This window comes from Sus scrofa, chromosome 6 (assembly GCF_000003025.6).
Source record: "Sus scrofa isolate TJ Tabasco breed Duroc chromosome 6, Sscrofa11.1, whole genome shotgun sequence".
Taxonomy (NCBI): domain Eukaryota; kingdom Metazoa; phylum Chordata; class Mammalia; order Artiodactyla; family Suidae; genus Sus; species Sus scrofa.
The window spans coordinates 160551188-160569623 of NC_010448.4; the positions used below are offsets into that span (position 1 = coordinate 160551188).

General features: G+C 40.0%; 1 protein-coding gene across 6 annotated transcripts in view; it reads right to left on the minus strand.

The window, feature by feature from the left end:
• OSBPL9 (oxysterol binding protein like 9) overlaps positions 1-15194 on the minus strand; it is a 177669-nt gene extending 162475 nt beyond the window's left edge. For 4 of the 6 annotated variants that reach the window (XR_002345204.1, XM_003482083.4, XM_003482085.4 and 1 more), the window contains exon 1: positions 15047-15194. Coding sequence is in view for 4 of the 6 variants with exons in the window: in XM_003482083.4 (XP_003482131.2) it covers positions 15047-15157 (111 nt within the window). In the remaining 2 variants the exon portion in view is untranslated. The remainder of the gene's footprint in view (positions 1-15046) is intronic. The other 2 variants (XM_021096663.1, XM_003482084.4) reach the window with 2 other exon arrangements.

An 18436-nucleotide genomic window follows, 5' to 3' on the forward strand; every position in this document is an offset into this window, starting at 1 on the left:
TGGACTGGGTACTACCAGCCTATCATAACTATGGACGACAATACAGATTATTGCAACTTCTCTTCTAGTATCACAAACAGCATATGAATCTTAATTTCCCAAAGCCAGATGACTAGGATTTCATTAAGCAACAAGGGTGAAGGGAAAAAAATGGTATCTTTTGTTCATTCTGTTACTTGAATAAATACAATACAAAATAGTACAACAAATTATATTAAAAAATTTTCCAAGCAATCTACAGATTCAATGCAATCCCTATCAAATTACCCATGACATTTTTCACAGAACTAGAACAAACAATCCAAACATTTATATGGAACCACAAAAGACCCAGAATCGCCAAAGCAATCCTGAGAAACAAAAACCAAGCAGGAGGCATAACTCTCCCAGACTTCAAGAAATACTACAAAGCCACAGTCATCAAAACAGTGTGGTACTGGTACCAAAACAGACAGACAGACCAATGGAACAGAATAGAGAATCTGGAAATAAACCCTGACACCTATGGTCAATTAATCTTTGACAAGGGAGGCAAGAACATAAAATGGGAAAAAGAAAGTCTATTCAGCAAGCAGTGCTGGGAAACCTGGACAGCTGCATGCAAAGCAATGAAATGAGAACACACCCTCACACCATGCACAAAAATAAACTCCAAATGGCTGAAAGACTTAAATATACGACAGGACACCATCAAACTCCTAGAAGAAAACATAGGCAAAACACTCTCTGACATCAACATCGTGAATATTTTCTCAGGTCAGTCTCCCAAAGCAATAGAAATTAGAGCAAAAATAAACCCGTGGGACCTCATCAAACTGAAAAGCTTTTGCACAGCAAAGGAAACCAAAAAGAAAACAAAAAGACAACTTACAGAATGGGAGAAAACAGTTTCAAATGATGCAGCTGACAAGGGCTTAATCTCTAGAATATATAAGCAACTTCTACAACTCAACAGCAAAAAAACCAATCAATCAATGGAAAAATGGGCAAAAGACCTGAATAGACATCTCTCCAAAGAAGATATAGATGGCCAACAAACACATGAAAAATTGCTCAACATCGCTGATTATAAGAGAAATGCAAATCAAAACTACCATGAGATACCACCTCACACCAGTCAGAATGGCCATCATTAATAAATCCACAAATAACAAGTGCGGGAGGGGCTGTGGAGAAAAGGGAACCCTCCTGCACTGTTGGTGGGAATGTAAACTGGTACAGCCACTATGGAGAACAGTTTGGAGATACCTTAGAAATCTATGCATAGAACTTCCGTATGACCCTGCAATCCCACTTTTGGGCATCTATCCAGACAAAACTCTACTTAAAAGAGGCACGTGCACCCACATGTTCATTGCAGCACTATTCACAATAGCCAGGACATGGAAACAACCCAAATGTCCATCGACAGAGGATTGGATTCGGAAGAGGTGGTATATATACACAATGGAATACTACTCAGCCATAAAAAAGAATGACATAATGCCATTTGCAGCAACATGGATGGAACTAGAGAATCTCATACTGAGTGAAATGAGCCAGAAAGACAAAGACAAATACCATATGATATCACTTATAACTGGAATCTAATATGCAGCACAAATGAAAAGAAAATCATGGACTTGGAGAAGAGACTTGTGGTTGCCTGATGGGAGGAGGAGGGAGTGGGAGGGATCGGGAGCTTGGGCTTATCAGACACAACTTAGAATAGATTTACAAGGAGATCCTGCTGAATAGCATTGAGAACTATGTCTAGATACTCATGTTGCAACAGAAGAAAGGGTGGGGGAGAAACTGTAATTGTAATGTATACATGTAAGGATAACCTGACCCCCTTGCTGTACAGTGGGAAAAAAAAAAAAATTTAATACAATGCTATTAGGTCATAGAATATCCTAAAATGACGCCATATGTATAAAGCATATGTAAATGTGTATATAAGCCCAAAGAGTTAGGAAAGCTCTTCTCCAAAAACAAACGGTAGGATTTCAGATGAGTCTTTTTTTCCTTCTACCTCATATATTTTTCACTATTGTTTCCATTTTTGAAAATTAAGAGTATGTTGTCATCCCTTCAAGAACAACAAAACTATTGCTTTAAAGCTTTAAAACAAAGAGTAACCAATGTAAAATTCTGCAGAGAGTGCTATTAAAATTAAGAGTAAAAAGGGAGTTCTCTGGTGACACAGTGGATTAAGGACCCAGCATCACTGCTGTGGCTCAGGTTGTTGCTGTGGCCTGGGTTAGATCTCTGACCCCAGAATTTCTGCATGCCACAGGCATGGCCAAAAAAAAAAAAAAAAAAAAAAATTAAGAGCAAAAAGTACCCATTGGGTTTAGCAACAAAGCTATCATTGGAGACCTTTGCTAAGATTTTCAGTGAAATCTGAGAAGTAAAAAAGAATGCCATCAACACAAGAAAGATGAACAGAGAAAAACAATGTAGAAGACGCTTACAATAGGTTCACCAATCTTGAAGCAAAGAGGTTTAGATGATAGTCCCAGGGAGACAAGGAATTAGCAGCTACTTTTCAACTTTGGAGAGATATAAACAAGTTAATTTGTTAATGAAAAAGTCAGTAGATCCTAAAATTCATCTGGAAGCTCAAGAAACCTAGAATATTCAAAACAATATTTTTTTCTTTCTTTTTTTTTCTTTTTAGGGCCACACCTGTGGCATATGGAAGTTCTCAGGCTGGGGGTTGAATCAGAGTTGTAGCTGCCGGCCTATGCCACAGCCATGCAGGATCCAAGCCATGTCTGCAACCTACACCGCAGCTCACAGCAACACTGGATTCTTAACCCACTGAGCAAGGCCAGGGATTGAACCGCAACCTCATGGTTACTAGTAGCATTTGTTTCTGCTGCACCACAATGGAAACTCCCAAAACAATCTTGAAAAAGAACAAAGATGAAGACTTTACACATCTCAATTTCAAAGTATTCTACAAAGCTACAGTAATTGAAACAGTGTGACGCTGTTGTAAAGATAGTATGACATAAAGATCAATAGAATAGAATTTAGAGTCCAGAAATAAACCCTCATATTTATGACCACAAGGGTGCCAAGACAATTCAATGGAAGAAAAAATAGTGTTTTCAATATATGGTGCTAGTGATTTGTTATCCACATGCAGAAGAATAATAAAAATAAAGAATATAAATTTTTTTAAAATAATGTGACCCTTAGTTCACTCACATAAGAAAAGTAACTCAAAATGGATCAAAGACCTAAATATAAGAGGTAAAACTATAAAACTCCCAGGAAAAAATATGGGTATAAAACTTTGTCACCTTAGATTAAGCAATGGTTTTTCAGATACGCCACCAAAAGCAGAAGCAACAAAATAAAAAGATAAATTAGACATAATCAATTTAAAAAGGTGCTCCAGGGAAGTTCCCTTGTGGCACAGTGGTTAAGGATCCAGCATTGTTTCTGCTGTGGCTGGGGTTCAACCCCTGGCCCAGGGAACTTCCACAAGCTGTGTGCAGGAAAAAAAAAAAAAAAAATGAAAAACAAAAAATAAAAAAAGTTTGTGCTTCAAAGGACTCTATCAATAAAGAAAGTAAAAAGAAAACCCACAGAAAGGGAGAGAATATTTGCCAGTTATAAAGAACTTGTAACTAGAATATATAAAAAATTCTTACAACTCAACAAAAAAGACAAACAACCCAATTCAAAAACGGTCAAAGGATCCAAATAGTATTTCTCCAAAGAAGATTTACAAGTGGCCACTAAGCACATGAAAAGATGCTTAGCATCAATAGTTACTAAGGAACACAAATCAAAACCATAGTAAGATACTACTTCACACCCATCAGAATGGCTATAATCAAAATGACAGATAATAACAAATGTTGGCAAGGATGTACAGAAATTGGAAGCCTTATACCCCTCATGGGAATGTAAAACAGTATAGCTGATTTGGAAAATAATCTGGCAGTTCCTCAAAAAGCTAAACTGAGTTACTATATAACTCAGCAATTCTACTCTTAGATGTGTATCCAAGAAAAATGAAAACATATGTCCACACCAAAACTTATGTATACAAACATTCAGAGAAGTATTAGTCCTAACAGCTAAAAAGTGGAAACAAATGAAATGTCCACCAACTGACGAAGGAATAAATAAAATGTGGACTATGCGTACAACAGATTATGCAGCAAAAAAGCACTGATAAGTGCTACAATATGGAAGAACTTTGAAAACATTATGTTAAATGAAGGAAGCCATATCATAATTATATAAAGAATACTTTTAGAATATGATTCTATTTATATGAAATGTCCAAAAGAGGCAAATCTGTACAGACTGAAAGTAGATTAGTGGTTGCCTAGGGCTGGGGGTGAAATAATAGGAAGTGATTGTTAACAGAAACAGTTTCTTTCAGGGTAACAAAAATTTTCTAAAATTGGGAGTTCCCATTGTAGCTCAGCAATTAACAAACCTGAATAGGATCCACAAGGATGCAGGTTTGATCCCTGGGCTTGCTAGGAGGGTTAAGGATCTGGTATTGCCATGAGCTGTGGTGTAGGTCACAAATCTGGCATTGCTATGGCTGTGGTGGGCCAGCAGTTGTGGCTCCAATTGGACCCCTGTCCTGGGAACCTCCATATGCCACAGTTGTGGCCCTAAAAGCAAAAAAAAAAAAAAAAGCTCTAAAATTGATTGTGGACATGATTACAGCAGCCCTAAAAAGAAAAGAAAACCTATTTTTTCCATTACGAGAGTGAAGGATGCAGGGAAGGATAGGCAGGAAAGTAAGTATACCACTAAGTGGGGGTACAAAGAGTTGAGAGTGTTCCCACCAAATGGACTCTATTAATAGTCTCTGGGAGGCATGGCATCTTCTACAAGTGGTGGAGGAAAGAAGAGGGTTGCGGCGCTGTAAAGAGCTGCCAAGGTGGGAGTTCCCGTCGTGGCGCAGTGGTTAACGAATCCGACTAGGAACCATGAGGTCGCGGGTTCGGTCCCTGCCCTTGCTCAGTGGGTTAACGATCCGGCGTTGCCGTGAGCTGTGGTGTAGGTTGCAGACGCGGCTCGGATCCCGCGTTGCTGTGGCTCTGGCGTAGGCTGGTGGCTACAGCTCCGATTCAACCCCTAGCCTGGGAACCTCCATATGCCGCAGAAGCGGCCCAAGAGATAGCAGCAACAACAACAAAAGACAAAAAAGACTAAAAAAAAAAAAAAAAAAAAAAAAAAAAAGAGCTGCCAAGGTGACAAAGCAAATACTCGCCCAATATTTCATGTGTCCATCTATGCCAAACAGTAATGCTACAATTAAATTAAATAAGTGGACAGGCCTAGCATGAAGTCTTAATGTGAACAAAATTCCAGGAAACAGAACATCAATTTTCTTGGGGTTTTTTTTTTTGGTTTTGGTTTTTGGTTTTTTTGTTTTTGTTTTTGTTTTTTTTTTTGGCTTTTTAGGGCCACACCCACAGCATATGAAAGTTCCCAGGCTAGGGGTCAAATCAGAGCTGTAAGCAGCTGCCAGCCTACACCACAGCTCACAGCTGCACTGGATCCTTAACCCACTGAGTGAGGCAGGGGATCAAATCCACATCATAATGGATCCTAGTCAGGTTCTTACCACTGAGCCACAAGGGAAACTCCACAGCAACTTTCATAATAATCTTAACGCTGTCATGTGAATGGGAAAAAAATTCATTATGAATACTTCAAAACACTTTCCTTGAATATGACTCCATTTATATGATTCTATATATCATGTTACCCTAACTTTTGCCCAAAAAAAAGTATATTCCTTTTTTTATAAGAAGTTTAAACTAGTCTGACAAGATTATCCATTATAATAAAATAAATGAGAAAGAAAAGATTAGGCTGGGGAGTTCCGTTGTGGCTCTGCGGAAACGAATCTGACTAGTATCCATGAGGACGAGGGTTTGATCCCTGGCCTCACTCAATGGGTTAAGGATGTGGCCTTGTTGTGAGCTGTGGTATAGGTTGCAGATGCTGCTCAGATCTGGCATTGCTGTGGCTGTGGTATAGGCCAGCGGCTACAGCTCCAATTTGACCCCTAGCCTGGTAACCTCCATAAGCCACGGTTGCAGCCCTAAAAAGACAAAGGAAAAAAAAAAAAAAAAAAAGATTAGTCTGGTCATTTGTTTTTCTCTATAAGCAGTAAAAGGAATTAAATCTTTAATTTAAATCACTTGAGCACTGTTCTAGCTAGATCTAATTGGGATTATGTAACTAGTTAAAAATCTAATCCTATGACAACTACCACATATAAGAGTAGCATATTTAAAAACAACTCTACTTTCCATCTTTCTACAAGTTGTGACCGTCAACAAAACTGCTTGCAACAAAGCAAGAACTGCTTTTGTGATATGAGACACTAAGCAAAAGATTCCACATAGTTCTACAGGCTCTGGATGATTGAACAAAAGCCATTGTTAATAATATAAACTCTATCAGGCTTTACATAAACAGTGGAAATAGATATATCTGCTATTAGTATATTCTACAAAACTCACAAGGCTGTGTAAGCAACAATTTCACCAGAGCTTCCTCCATCTCATCTCTATGCCTAGTTTGCAGGGCCGTGGACATTCCATTCACCATGAGAACAGTGGCACACATTGTAGGGCTTGAAGATTAATAATGTTTAGTATTGCCATCAAGGAGTTCACAAGTTTGTTGTACAGATAAAGAATGTACTAAAGATACAACTAGTTAATTATAACAGATGTAAAATGAATCAGTGTCCAAAAGAATTACATGAGCAATGCTCAAGAACATTAGAACAGAGAAAAATCAAGACTGAGTATTGGAGGAAAGTGAAAAAGATGAAATTTGCACATACTTTTTCCCACTGGTACTACTTAGCATCTTAGGCAGTTTCTTTGTTTCCTTTTCAGAGCATTTAGATTAGATACAAGTTTTCTTCTATTCCTTTTGTAATTCTAAAGCTACTTTATTAGATTTGGACTATTAATATGCACCATGTAAGCTTAATAAAAATCATGCTTGATACATTCAACAACAGTTTATTTAGGAAAGTACAAATTCACTTTGAACTGTTTGATGGAAGTGGTGATATCTTTCTAGAAAAATGTGAGACCACCTCGTCTATATCTTTTCAAGAGAAATACATATACTTAAGCTCTTCAAAAACCTAAAATCCAAGAATTAGACAGCAGATTTTTTTTTTTATCACCTTCCAGACATTGCTAAGGACTGCCAAGTAACACCTAAATGTGTTTAGGCTACCAGTGGTTCTGAAATGCTAAGTCACTATGAGTCTCTTTCAGTCAGCATGTAAAGAACAAATTATTTCTCTAATGATCCCTTTTACAAAGAATATTTTGCGTGCCCCTGATAACTTACTAATTCACTGTTTTTACCTTTCTCTCCAAAGTGTTCTAAAACAATACAAATCAAGAAAGAATGTTAACTATTTATGGGTAATGATTCAACAAATTACATTTTATAGTCTCATCTAAAATTTCTCAAATTGGTTCATCTTTAACATGTCCCTAGTTATTCCATTTTTCCACTTCCCATGGCCGTTGATCTAAATCGTTACTACACTCCTTAAATCCTGACTCTACCTTCACTTTTAACCCGGATCCTGCTTCCCATTCTCACATCTGTGAGCATGCTCCTATCTTAGAAACCCCTTCCCCTCAACTCCATATTCCTCTCTGGCTCTTTCGCAATGAAACATCTTGAGTAATCTACACTAGTTTTCTCTACCTCTTACCTCCTACTTACTCTTCAAACCACTCCAATCTGACTTCCACACCTCCTGCTCTATAGAAACTTCTCTCTCTGAGGGCATCAGTGATGTCCAAATTGATCAGTCCAACGGATATTTTTAAGATTTCATCTATTCGATCTTCACAACAATGCTCAAGCCAACTCACTATTCCTGCCCTGACCACATTCTTCTGCTTTTTTTCCTGATGATGTCTCTCAGTTGTCCCTTTTCATTCTCCTGTGCAAGCTTTTTTCTCGGCCAGTCCCATAAATACGACTGTGATGGCTTAAAATCTCTCCACAAGGGAGTTCCCTGATGGCACTGTGGGTTAAGGATCCAGCATTGTCACTGCCATGACTCAGGTTGCTGCAACAGCATGGGTCCAATCCCTGGCCTGGGAACTTCTACATGCTGAGGGTGCAGACAAAAATAATAATAAAAAAATAAAAATACAATTGAGAATCTTTTCTTTCAAAAAAAAAAAAAAGAAAGAAAGGAAAAGTTTGGAGTTCTTGCTGTGGCACAGTGAGTTGAGGATCCAGCATTGTCTCTGCAGTGGCTTGGATCGCTGCTGAGGCACAGGTTTGATCCTCAGCACAGCTCAGTGGGTTAAGGATTAGGCATTGCCACAGCTGTGGCATAGGTGCAGCTCAGATTCAACCCCTGGCCTGGGAATCTCCATACTCTGTGGGTGCAGCCAAAAAAGATAAATCTCTCCTCAAATTCTGTGACACTCTTTTCAAAAGGTAGAGCCTAATTCTCCTCCCCATGCCTAAAATTCCCATCCCCATGAGCATGAGCTAAATTTAATGATTCATTTCTAATGAACAGGAGAAGTGATGTTCTCAGACTAGGTTATAATAGGCACCTTGGCTTCCTCCTTGATCTTACTTAGATCACTCCTCCTTGATGGAGCCAGATGCCCTGTCATGATGACACTCATGTAGCCCAATGGAGAGGTTAGCTGGTGAGGAACTGAGGCTACCTTCCAACAACCAGCAAGGAACAAAGGCTTTCTGCCAATAGCTGTGAGAGTGAGTCATCTTGGAAGCAAATCCTCCAGCTCCACTCAAGCCTTTCATATGATTGCAACCTTAGCCAATGTCTTGACTGCAACTTCATGAGAGACCTTGAGCCAGAACCACCCAGCTAAGTCACTCCCAAAGTTCTGAGCCACAGAAACTATGCAATAATAAATGTTGTTTTAAGTGGCTAAATTTGTGAGTAATATGTTACAAAGCAATAGATACCTAATCCAACACTGTTTCTCAGCATTCTATCCAAAGCTGCTATTCCCACTCACTCTCTCAGCTCTCTCTGTGTATAAAGCTACTATCTGTAATCTGGATTTTTTTCCCTAAATTCCAGACTATATGATATCTTTACATCAATTTCAACACGCCCCAAAGCAAAAACCTTTCTCCCCTCTAATCTACTCTTCTTATCATCCCTATCATCACTCATCCAAGAAAACTAAAAACCTAGATTTCATCAGACACCTCCTCCCCTTTCACTCACATCCAAGCAATTACTGAAATCCTGTCAACTGACCTCATTATTTCTCTTTAACAAGAGTATTCTTTAAAGATTACAAATTTTACCTGAACCTATTAAATTTTTTTTTTTCTTTTTGCAGTTGCACCCATGGCACATGGAAGTTCCAGGGCTAGCGGTCAAGTTAGAGCTGCAGCTGGGGCCTACACCACAGACACAGAAACACTGGATTAGAGCTGCATCTGCAACCTAAGCCAACTCCAGATCCTTAACCCACTGAGCAAGGACAGGGATCCAACCTGCATACTCACAGAGACAACACTGGGTCCTTAGCCTGTTGAGCCACAAGAACTCCCTGATGGATCAATTTTAAAATCACAAAGAGACAACCAGGTATCGTGTGCCACTTGGTGTACAGGTGTTCCCCACTACCCAAAAGTAGAGTGTTCCTATGAAACCTTTCCTAAGTTGAAATGGCATAAAGCAAAGAAGCAATTACCTTAGGACACATCTTGCTAATGGATGCACATAATAAATCAAGAAAAAGCAAAGACACTCACAGACACAGTTCAAAGCCACAGCAGTTGAAGCTGTGCAGCTCCCAGGGAAGGAGGTCCTGGCACCATTCTTGCTGCCTGGGGTGCACACTGCCTCTGTAACATATGACTGCAAAATAAAAACCTCTGAACGCTATTTTCACTTTTCACCTATTTTCTATAAAAGCAAAAATCTTCTTTGGGTTTCTTTCAGTTTTCAAAAACAGGTGCTAATGTAGGTGTTTCCTAAAAGTGAAGGGGGGTAAAGCAAACTATGAAAAAGTGGGCAATATCTGTAATCTATTCCACCTATTTCCTGCCCAAAGGGGGGGAAAAGCTGAATGTGATTATGCTTCCAGTTCTAATTATCAGTTTATAGGAAACACAGAAAACAAAGGAACATGTTTAAAGGTACCACAAGAATATCATCAACAAAACCCAGAATGTGGAAAACCTACAGAATAAATGAACTGCTTTCTTCAACAAATCAGTGGCAAAGAGGGAGTTCCCATCATGGCTCAGTGGTTAATGAACCCGACTAGCATCCATGAGGAATCGGGTTTGATCCCTGGCCTCACTCAGTGGATTAAAGATCCAGCGTTGCCATAAGCTGTGGTGTAGGTCACAGAGACGGCTCAGATCCACCAGTGCTGTGGCTCTGGCATAGGCCGGCGGCTACAGCTCACGTTTGACTCCTAGCCTGGGAACCCCCATATACTTTCGGGTGCAGCCCTAAAAAGACCAAGAAAAAAAGAGGGAAGGAAGACCTACAGAGTGAAAGAGACTCAGTTTTATGTGTGGATCTTACTTAGAATCCTGATTGAAACGAACTGGTGAGGGAGAGATGTTTGGAAAAAAAATTAAGGAAGCTGAACACTGACTGGATATTTTAATAAATAATAATCATTTAGTTTTAATAATGGTATTGTGATAACATTTTAAAACAGAGACCTTAACTTGTAGTAATACACACTGAAACATTCACAAATGAAATGACAAGAAGTCTGGGATCTGCTTTAAAGCAACCCAGTGGGTAGAAAGGAGCTGATGGGAGTATTAATAAAACAAGGCTGGCCATATGTTGATAACTGCACATGCTGGATGACAGGAATTCATTTCACTATCCTCTTTTGTGTATGTTTGGAAGAAATTTTCTATAATAAAAGTTTTTTCTGTAACAAAAAGTGCTTATAACACTTAAATGATTTTCCACTGCCCTGGGGGTAAAATTCAAATTCCTTAGCATGATCTACCAAGAAAGCCTTTCATTAACCTGGCCCCTGTTTCTCTCTTTAGCTCATTTCACTATTGTCTATCTCACAACCCAAACTCCAGAACTAACAAACTCCTTACTCTTGTTCCCTCGAAAAACATGTGTTCCCTCTGTCTCAAGCAGTTTTCTCTCTCTGCTCACATGGCTAACCTCTATTCATCATTCAGGTCGCAGCAAACCTGCTTCTTCTAGGAATCCTTTTTTGACCTTCCAAAATAGAGTTAAGTAACCCACCTTTGTAACCTCCTGAAATCCTATGCGTCTCCTATCATAGCGCTTACTTGATGTACACCCCCAGGAGACTCTAGGTACCATGAGAGTGTGCACTATTTTCACCTTGTTTACCATTTTAACCCCCTTCCTAGCATAGTGCCTGGTACATAGTAGGTACCCAAAACACACTTGATAAATTTATGAAAGGCATGACCTCCACTAACTTTCCAAGACCTCACATTATCACTATCTCCCTCAATTTTCCTTCTTTGCTTGTCTTCTTGGCGATTATGATTCACATAAATAGTTGGCTGTTCATACAGTATTGCCAAATTTATACCCTTAGCCCTCCCCTGGGCATTTCATCTAGTAAAAATTCAACTAACAAATTCGGTACTATAACCTAACAGATTTTCATCTCTGGGCCTGACCTGTGGTCCAAATACCTCTGGACTCAATCTCCTGTTATCTCCCTATACATCTTTACACTAAAGCTTACTTTACAGGCCAACTCTAAAGCAAGGCCAATCTAGTTTACTGCAGAGTTTTCATGGCCACCTTAGAATAGACCTCCAACCAGAGAACCCGAGCAGAGCCCAAGTGATTCTGGAAACAAGAAACAGAGTGACTTGCTATTTACTGCTCTGCTTAACCTGCTGTGCAACTAATTCAGATAGTCTTCCTAGAAGAAGCAGCTCCAAGTTATCAGCCACAAACAAATCATTAAGATGTACCTTCAAATCCTTCCAAATCCTAATGCAGTGGAATAAAGCTCAAATGTACAGAATTCATTGCCAACATTCAATGTGCCTCCCACTTTTTCTTTAAGCGAATACCTATCCATTTCCCAATTTTACTGGACCTCTTCTAATGTGGGGTTGGCTATCATACTATTTTCACAAGACGGTTTTATTTTATAATATTTCTCTGCAAGCATATACTTTAATACCAAAGAGTAAGGGAAAAAAATATCCATTAGTGAGAAATATGATACCTCCTACTGCTGGCAAGGATAATGTATAAAATCTTATAGTCTAATCTCAGAAATGAAGATAAGTAATGGGGGAGGGAGAAGTATATTTTTAAAACTGTATTTAGCCAGTAAGACAAGCAGAGATTTGTCAAGATATTCAGAAACTTTTAAAAAGACAAGGAAGCAAAAAAAGGATATGCTAAAGGAAGAAAAACAGAAAAAAAGAAAAAAAAAAGAAAAGGAAGATTCTATCTGGGCTAGGAGTTCCTAAGAATCCCAGCTTGGGGCCTCTCTAAGTGTGGCCCTAGATTCAGACTCACACAAATTTGGGATTTGAAGTTGCATTCCACAGTGCAACTCACTGAAATCACCCTACACTGAATAGGCTGGAAAAGGTCCATGGAATTTTCTGATTATCACTTCTAGTGAAACCCAGAAACCCGTATTACTTTTCATTTATCTGAACAATGGGATTTCATACTTCCAGAGTTTTCAGGATATAATGTTCAGATGCCTCTCTTTCGTGGTTACCTAAAAATCTTTTTTTTTTTTTTCTTTTTAGGGCCACACCCGTGGCAAATGGAGATTCCCAGGCTAGGGGTCCAATCAGAGCTACAGCTGCCAGCCTATGCCACAGCAACACCAGATCCAAGCCACATCTGCGACCTACACCACAGCTCACAGCAATGCCGGATCTTTAACCCACAGAGCGAGGCCAGGGATCGAACCCACAACCTAATGGTTCCTAGTCAGATTCATTTCCACTGCACCACAGCAGGAACTTTTTTTTTTTCTTTCTTTTTTTTTTTTTCTAAAGATAATCTTAATGTATTTAAATCTCATTCAGGTTTGATCTTTTTTTCCCTTTAAAAATTACGTAAAGAAAGGAAGTTGATGTTGAAAGTTATATTTTTTACTCCTGCAAGCTTCTCTTTAGTAACTCAAAGATTGCATTTTTCTCTTTCCTGTAGTGAAAATGAAGTACAATGGAAAAAGTCAGAAAGGCAGGTATTTGGAATCCTGATAACACTGCTTACTACTAGCTCTGTGATCTTGAGCAAATTGCTAAAAAGCCTGGAGCCTCAGATTCCAAAACTGTAAAGTTGGGATAATGGATACTTACTTTGCAGAATTTTTGGAAGTAAAATAAATTAAGGGAATCACGGGACTAGAATATAAACTCCAGAGAAAAGGGATGGTATCTTGATCACCAATGATTCTTGCTCACATGCACATATGTGCACACACACACATCTAGCCTAAAGCAATAATAATTAACATATGGAGAGTTCCTGTTGTGGCTCAGTGGTAACAACCCAACTAGTATCCATGAGGATGATGCAGGTTTGATCCCTGGCCTTGCTCAATGGGTTAAGGATTTGCAGTGAGCTGTGGCGTAGGTCAAAGATGCGGATTGGATGGAAGATAATGCTGCTGTGGCTGTGGTGTAGCTGGCAGCTGTAGTTCCGATTCAACCCCTAGCCTTGGAACTTCCATATGCTGCAAGGGTGACCTTAAAAAAAAAGGGAAAAAAAAAAAAATTCCATATAGGAGTTCCCGCTGTGGTGCAGTGGGTTAAGAACCTGACTGCAGAGATTCACTTGCAAAGGTGCAGCCTGGCTTCAGTGAGGCCTGCAACAGTGTATTAAACGATCAGCAGTTGCCTCAACTGCCTCGCAGGTCTCAGCTGAGGCTGGGATTCAATCACTGGCCCCAGAACTTCTATATGCTGCAGGTGCATCCCTAAAAAACATATAGTGGGTGCTTAATAAACACTGTCTAAATGAGCGAAAAAATACTAGTGTCCCTATTTCTCTCACTGACATGAACCCTTTTTTCCATAATCATATTTTTTTTTGCCTTCGGTCTTCTATTATTTCTTAAAGCCTTCAGGACATTCTATTTTGTTCTTTTAAGAGGCTTCCTCCCTCTCATTGGCTATTATTAACTAGACACCATTCAGAGACAGCACCTTCGGAAATAATTTCTCTAATTCCACCAACCTTCCATTTATAATGCGACGGGGGCGGAGGGGATAGTCAGAACATAAGATTCATAGCAATTCATAGACCTGCCCATAGCCACTGATTCGTATTCAACGACACCGAAGCCCTGAACTCGGCCCTTCCCAGAAGATAACTTTCAGGAGACATCGCACTACCCAATCTCTCTTCGCTAACAAGACACTCCTGTGCAGGAAATGCTCCGCTCTCAAAAGTTAAGGCGTCAGTTACGCTTGCCTCCCGCTGAATGGAGGAGCGACTCCTGTGAAAAAAGACACTCAACTTAGGCAGGCAGGAGGAATTTCGGAATCTTTCGTGTTGACTCAGGGCCAGTCACTTCACGACCTGGCCAAGCTTGTCTGACCGCTGCTGGAAGAAAGCAGCGCTCCTCTACCCCAGGAATGAAGCTAAGGGGCGCGGTCGGCTACAGGCCCTGGGGGGGACAGTATCAAGTCTACGACAACACCGGGAAACCGCAGGGACCTCGCGACTACACCCTTTAATCCATGATTACGACCTCCTTACCACCTACAACAGCGCCTGCTCCCAACCCCCCACCAAATACCAGACCCTCGGAAAGGAACACGGCTCGCCCCCAGCCCATAAATCATTCAGCCGGTGCCTGCTTATTGGCTGCGCCAGCATCTCCTTCACCCCCATTGGCGGTCCAGGACGTAAAACCCTCCCCCCACCCCCCCAGGGAACCCTCTCGTACGGCGGCACCCCCAGCCTAGCAACCTCAACCCAGCTACCGAAAAGCTCGGTCCCCGCCTCCACCCAGGGATAGCGACCTCCAAGGCGCTCGGAGCTTTGCCCCGGAGGGCTTACCGTGTAGTAGGAGAGCAGGCCGGCATTGTAGTCCAGCACGAACCAACGGTACTGCCACCCCTTCATTACGTTAGTCCATTTACTCAGCGGCCCTTCCATGATGGACGCCATCTTGGGAGCCGCCAATGACAACAAACGGCCTGACGTCACTCGACTATAAGGTATTCGGCATGCGGGGGGCGTGGCTGTCGCGGGGCGGGGCCGGGGCGGGGCTAGCGGCTGCTTCTTGCCAGGTGAACTGGTGGACCCACGCCCCCAGCTTTCAAACTCAAAAATCTTTTATTTGGACGCCTGTTGTGTGCAGGGCTCTGTATCTGAGACGTGAGGAATTCAAGCATGAATACTGCTGTTAAGATTATTTAATAACATAAATCCTGTTACTACCCATGATAATACTTTACACATCCAAAAGATTTCACAGCGATATTCATTTAAGCATTCCTTTCACAAACATTCATTTAATAAATACTTGCTGTTTTGTGCTAATACTCTTTTGGGCTTCGGGGATTCAGCAGAGACTTCATGAGGAAAACAAACAAAAATAAATAAATAGTAAGGTATATAGTATATTAAGAACTGGTAATGTGGAGAAAAATTAAGCGAGGAAAGAGGCAGGGAGTAGGGGCTGCAATTTTAAATTACCAAATAGGGAAGGCCTGAATGAGAAGGTAGCTTCTGAACAAGGTCCTAAAGAAAGGAAAGGAGGGAGGCTGCCAAATGAAGAGCAAATTGTTCATTGTGAGTGGAGCAGTGAGCTAGGGAAAAAGTAGTTGGAGACAAGGTCAGAGAAGTAAGGGCAGGTCACTTAGAGCCTACATGGGCAATGGGATTATTGTTCTACTATCTTGAGGCAGTGTTTGAGGTCCTGGAAAGGCAACATTGAAGGAGACAGACAGGTTCCTTGCTCAGAGCTTAAGTTCTGTGATGGAAAGCAAATGCTAAACAAGTAAACAAGATATTTTTATCTAATAATGATAAATGCCTTGTAGAGAAAGTAAATTGATGTAATAGGAAGCCAATGGGTAGCAACTCTATATTAAAAGGTCACTTGGGGGTTCCTCAGGAAATGGCATTTAAATTGAGATGTGAAGGATAAGGAAAGGCTAGATATGCAAATATCAAGAGAAAGAACTGAAAAGGGAACTAAAAAGTAGGGCATTAATTAGAAGTGGCTGTAAGATCAAGGGAGAAAAACTAATTTTTTAGTTTTAGTTTTTTTGGACTTATTCAGGTACTGTGCTATGAATCCCTCAGAAGCTCTAGGAAAAACAGCACTGAGAGCTAAACAGAATCTACTTGCTAGATAATAAAATTGGGTGAAGATCTAAAGTCAGATTAAATTGATTATTCTTAATCTGCTCAATATGTTATTTTTGTTGTTGTTGTTGTTGGTTTTTGCCACACCCACAGCATGCAGAAGTTCCCAGGCCAGGGATCAAACCTTTAACACAGTAGCGACAACACCAGATCCCCAACCTGCTGAGCTACCAGGAACTCCTGCTTGATATCTTTTTTCTCAGTTCTATTGAGAAATTGATATATAACATTGTGTAAGTTTAAGATGTACATGATTTGATATATGTGTATATTGTGAAATGATTACCACACGATGTTTAGTTAAAAAACATCACTTTTATTCCATAATTTTTCTTTTATGATGAGAACTTTTAAGATCCAATCGCTTAACAATTTTCAAATATACAATCTAGTATTAACTTGTAGTCACCATGCTTTATATTACATTCCCAGAACTTATAACCAGAAGTTTTAACCTTTTGACCAATTAGTTTGATGTCATGCCACTTGTTTATTTTTGTTTTTGCCATTTTGTGCTTTAGATATATATCCAAAAAAATTCATTACCCAGACCAATTGTAAGAAGCTGTGTTTTCTTCTAGGAGTTTCTATGGTTTCAAGTCTTACAATTAAGCTTTTTTTTTTCCTTTTTAGGGCCACACCTGTGGCATATGGAAGTTCCCAGGCTAGGAGTCAAATCGGAGCCACATCTGTGACCTACACTGCAGCTTGAGGCAACTTGGGATCCTTAACCCACTGAGCGAGGCCAGGGATCCAACCCACATCTTCATGGATACTAGTTGGGTTCTTCACTTGCTGAGCCACAAGGAGAAGTCCACAATTAAGTCTTTAATCCATTTTGAATTAATTTTTATGAGTGGTGTAAAATAGGAGTCCAGTTTCATCCTTCTGCATGTGAATATTCAATTTTTCCAGCACCATTTATTACAAAGACTATTTTTTCTCTAGTGAGTGAGTATTCTTGGCTCCCATGTCAAGAATATTAGTTGACCATACATGCATAGGTTTACCTTTTGGTTTGGTTTGGTTTTTTGGGCCATGACGTCAGTAGCTTGATGTGAGATCTCAGGTAGCAGACCAGAGAATGAACCTGGGCTGCAGAGGTGAAAGTGCTGAATCCTAACCCCTAGACTGCCAGGGAACTCCCTGTGTATCTGTTTTATGCTGGTGTTGTACAGTTTTAATTAGTGTGGCTTTGTAATATAGCTTGAAATCAGGCAATGTAACACCTTCAACTATGTTATTATTTCTCAGAGTGGCTTTGGCTACTCAGAGTCTTTTGGGGTTCCAAATGCATTTTAGGATTTTTTTTTCTATTTCTGTAAAAAAATGCCGCTAGAATCTGGAGCGGGATTGCATTAAATCTATAGGTGGCTTTGAGTAGAATGAACAGTTTAACTATTTTAAGTCTTCCAATTCATGAACCCAAAACATCTTTCCATTTGTCGGTGCCTTCTTCAAATTCTTTCATTAATCTTTTATAGTTTGCAATGTACAGATCTTTCACCTCCTTGGTTAGATTTATTCCTAAGTATTTTGTTGTTTTTGTTGCTGTTGAAACCATGCCCCATAGGGTTAACAGAAGCTGGAACCTTAACAGAAATCCTTGAGTGTGTTTTACAGAACAACAGATAAGGAAATAACTTGTTAGAAACCCCTCTGCTTGTAACCTGCCGTTATTGATTAAGTCTGCTTTCATTTTTGTTTGTGTTTCTTCGGTTTTTCCTTTCTCTAATTTCATACCCTCCAAGCTTCACTAGCCTAGGTAGTATATCACCATACTTCTTAACCACCGCTATAGATCACACTTTTTACCTATGGGTCACTATAGTGACAAGAGCTTAAGTTGTTTTCCAGAAATTTGGACTTGGCTCCTATCCAGCTCAGACTGGCTAAAACTAGTGGAGACCACTGACCCTAAAACTGGGCCTGCTCAGAACACCAATTACCTCACCTTTCCCTTACCTCCAATCACATTTCCCCACACCTAAAACCACTCTGCTTCCTTATTTCATAAATATCTTAAGCCTGTTGCCTTTGGGGAGACAGATCTAAAATTTATTCTCATATCAC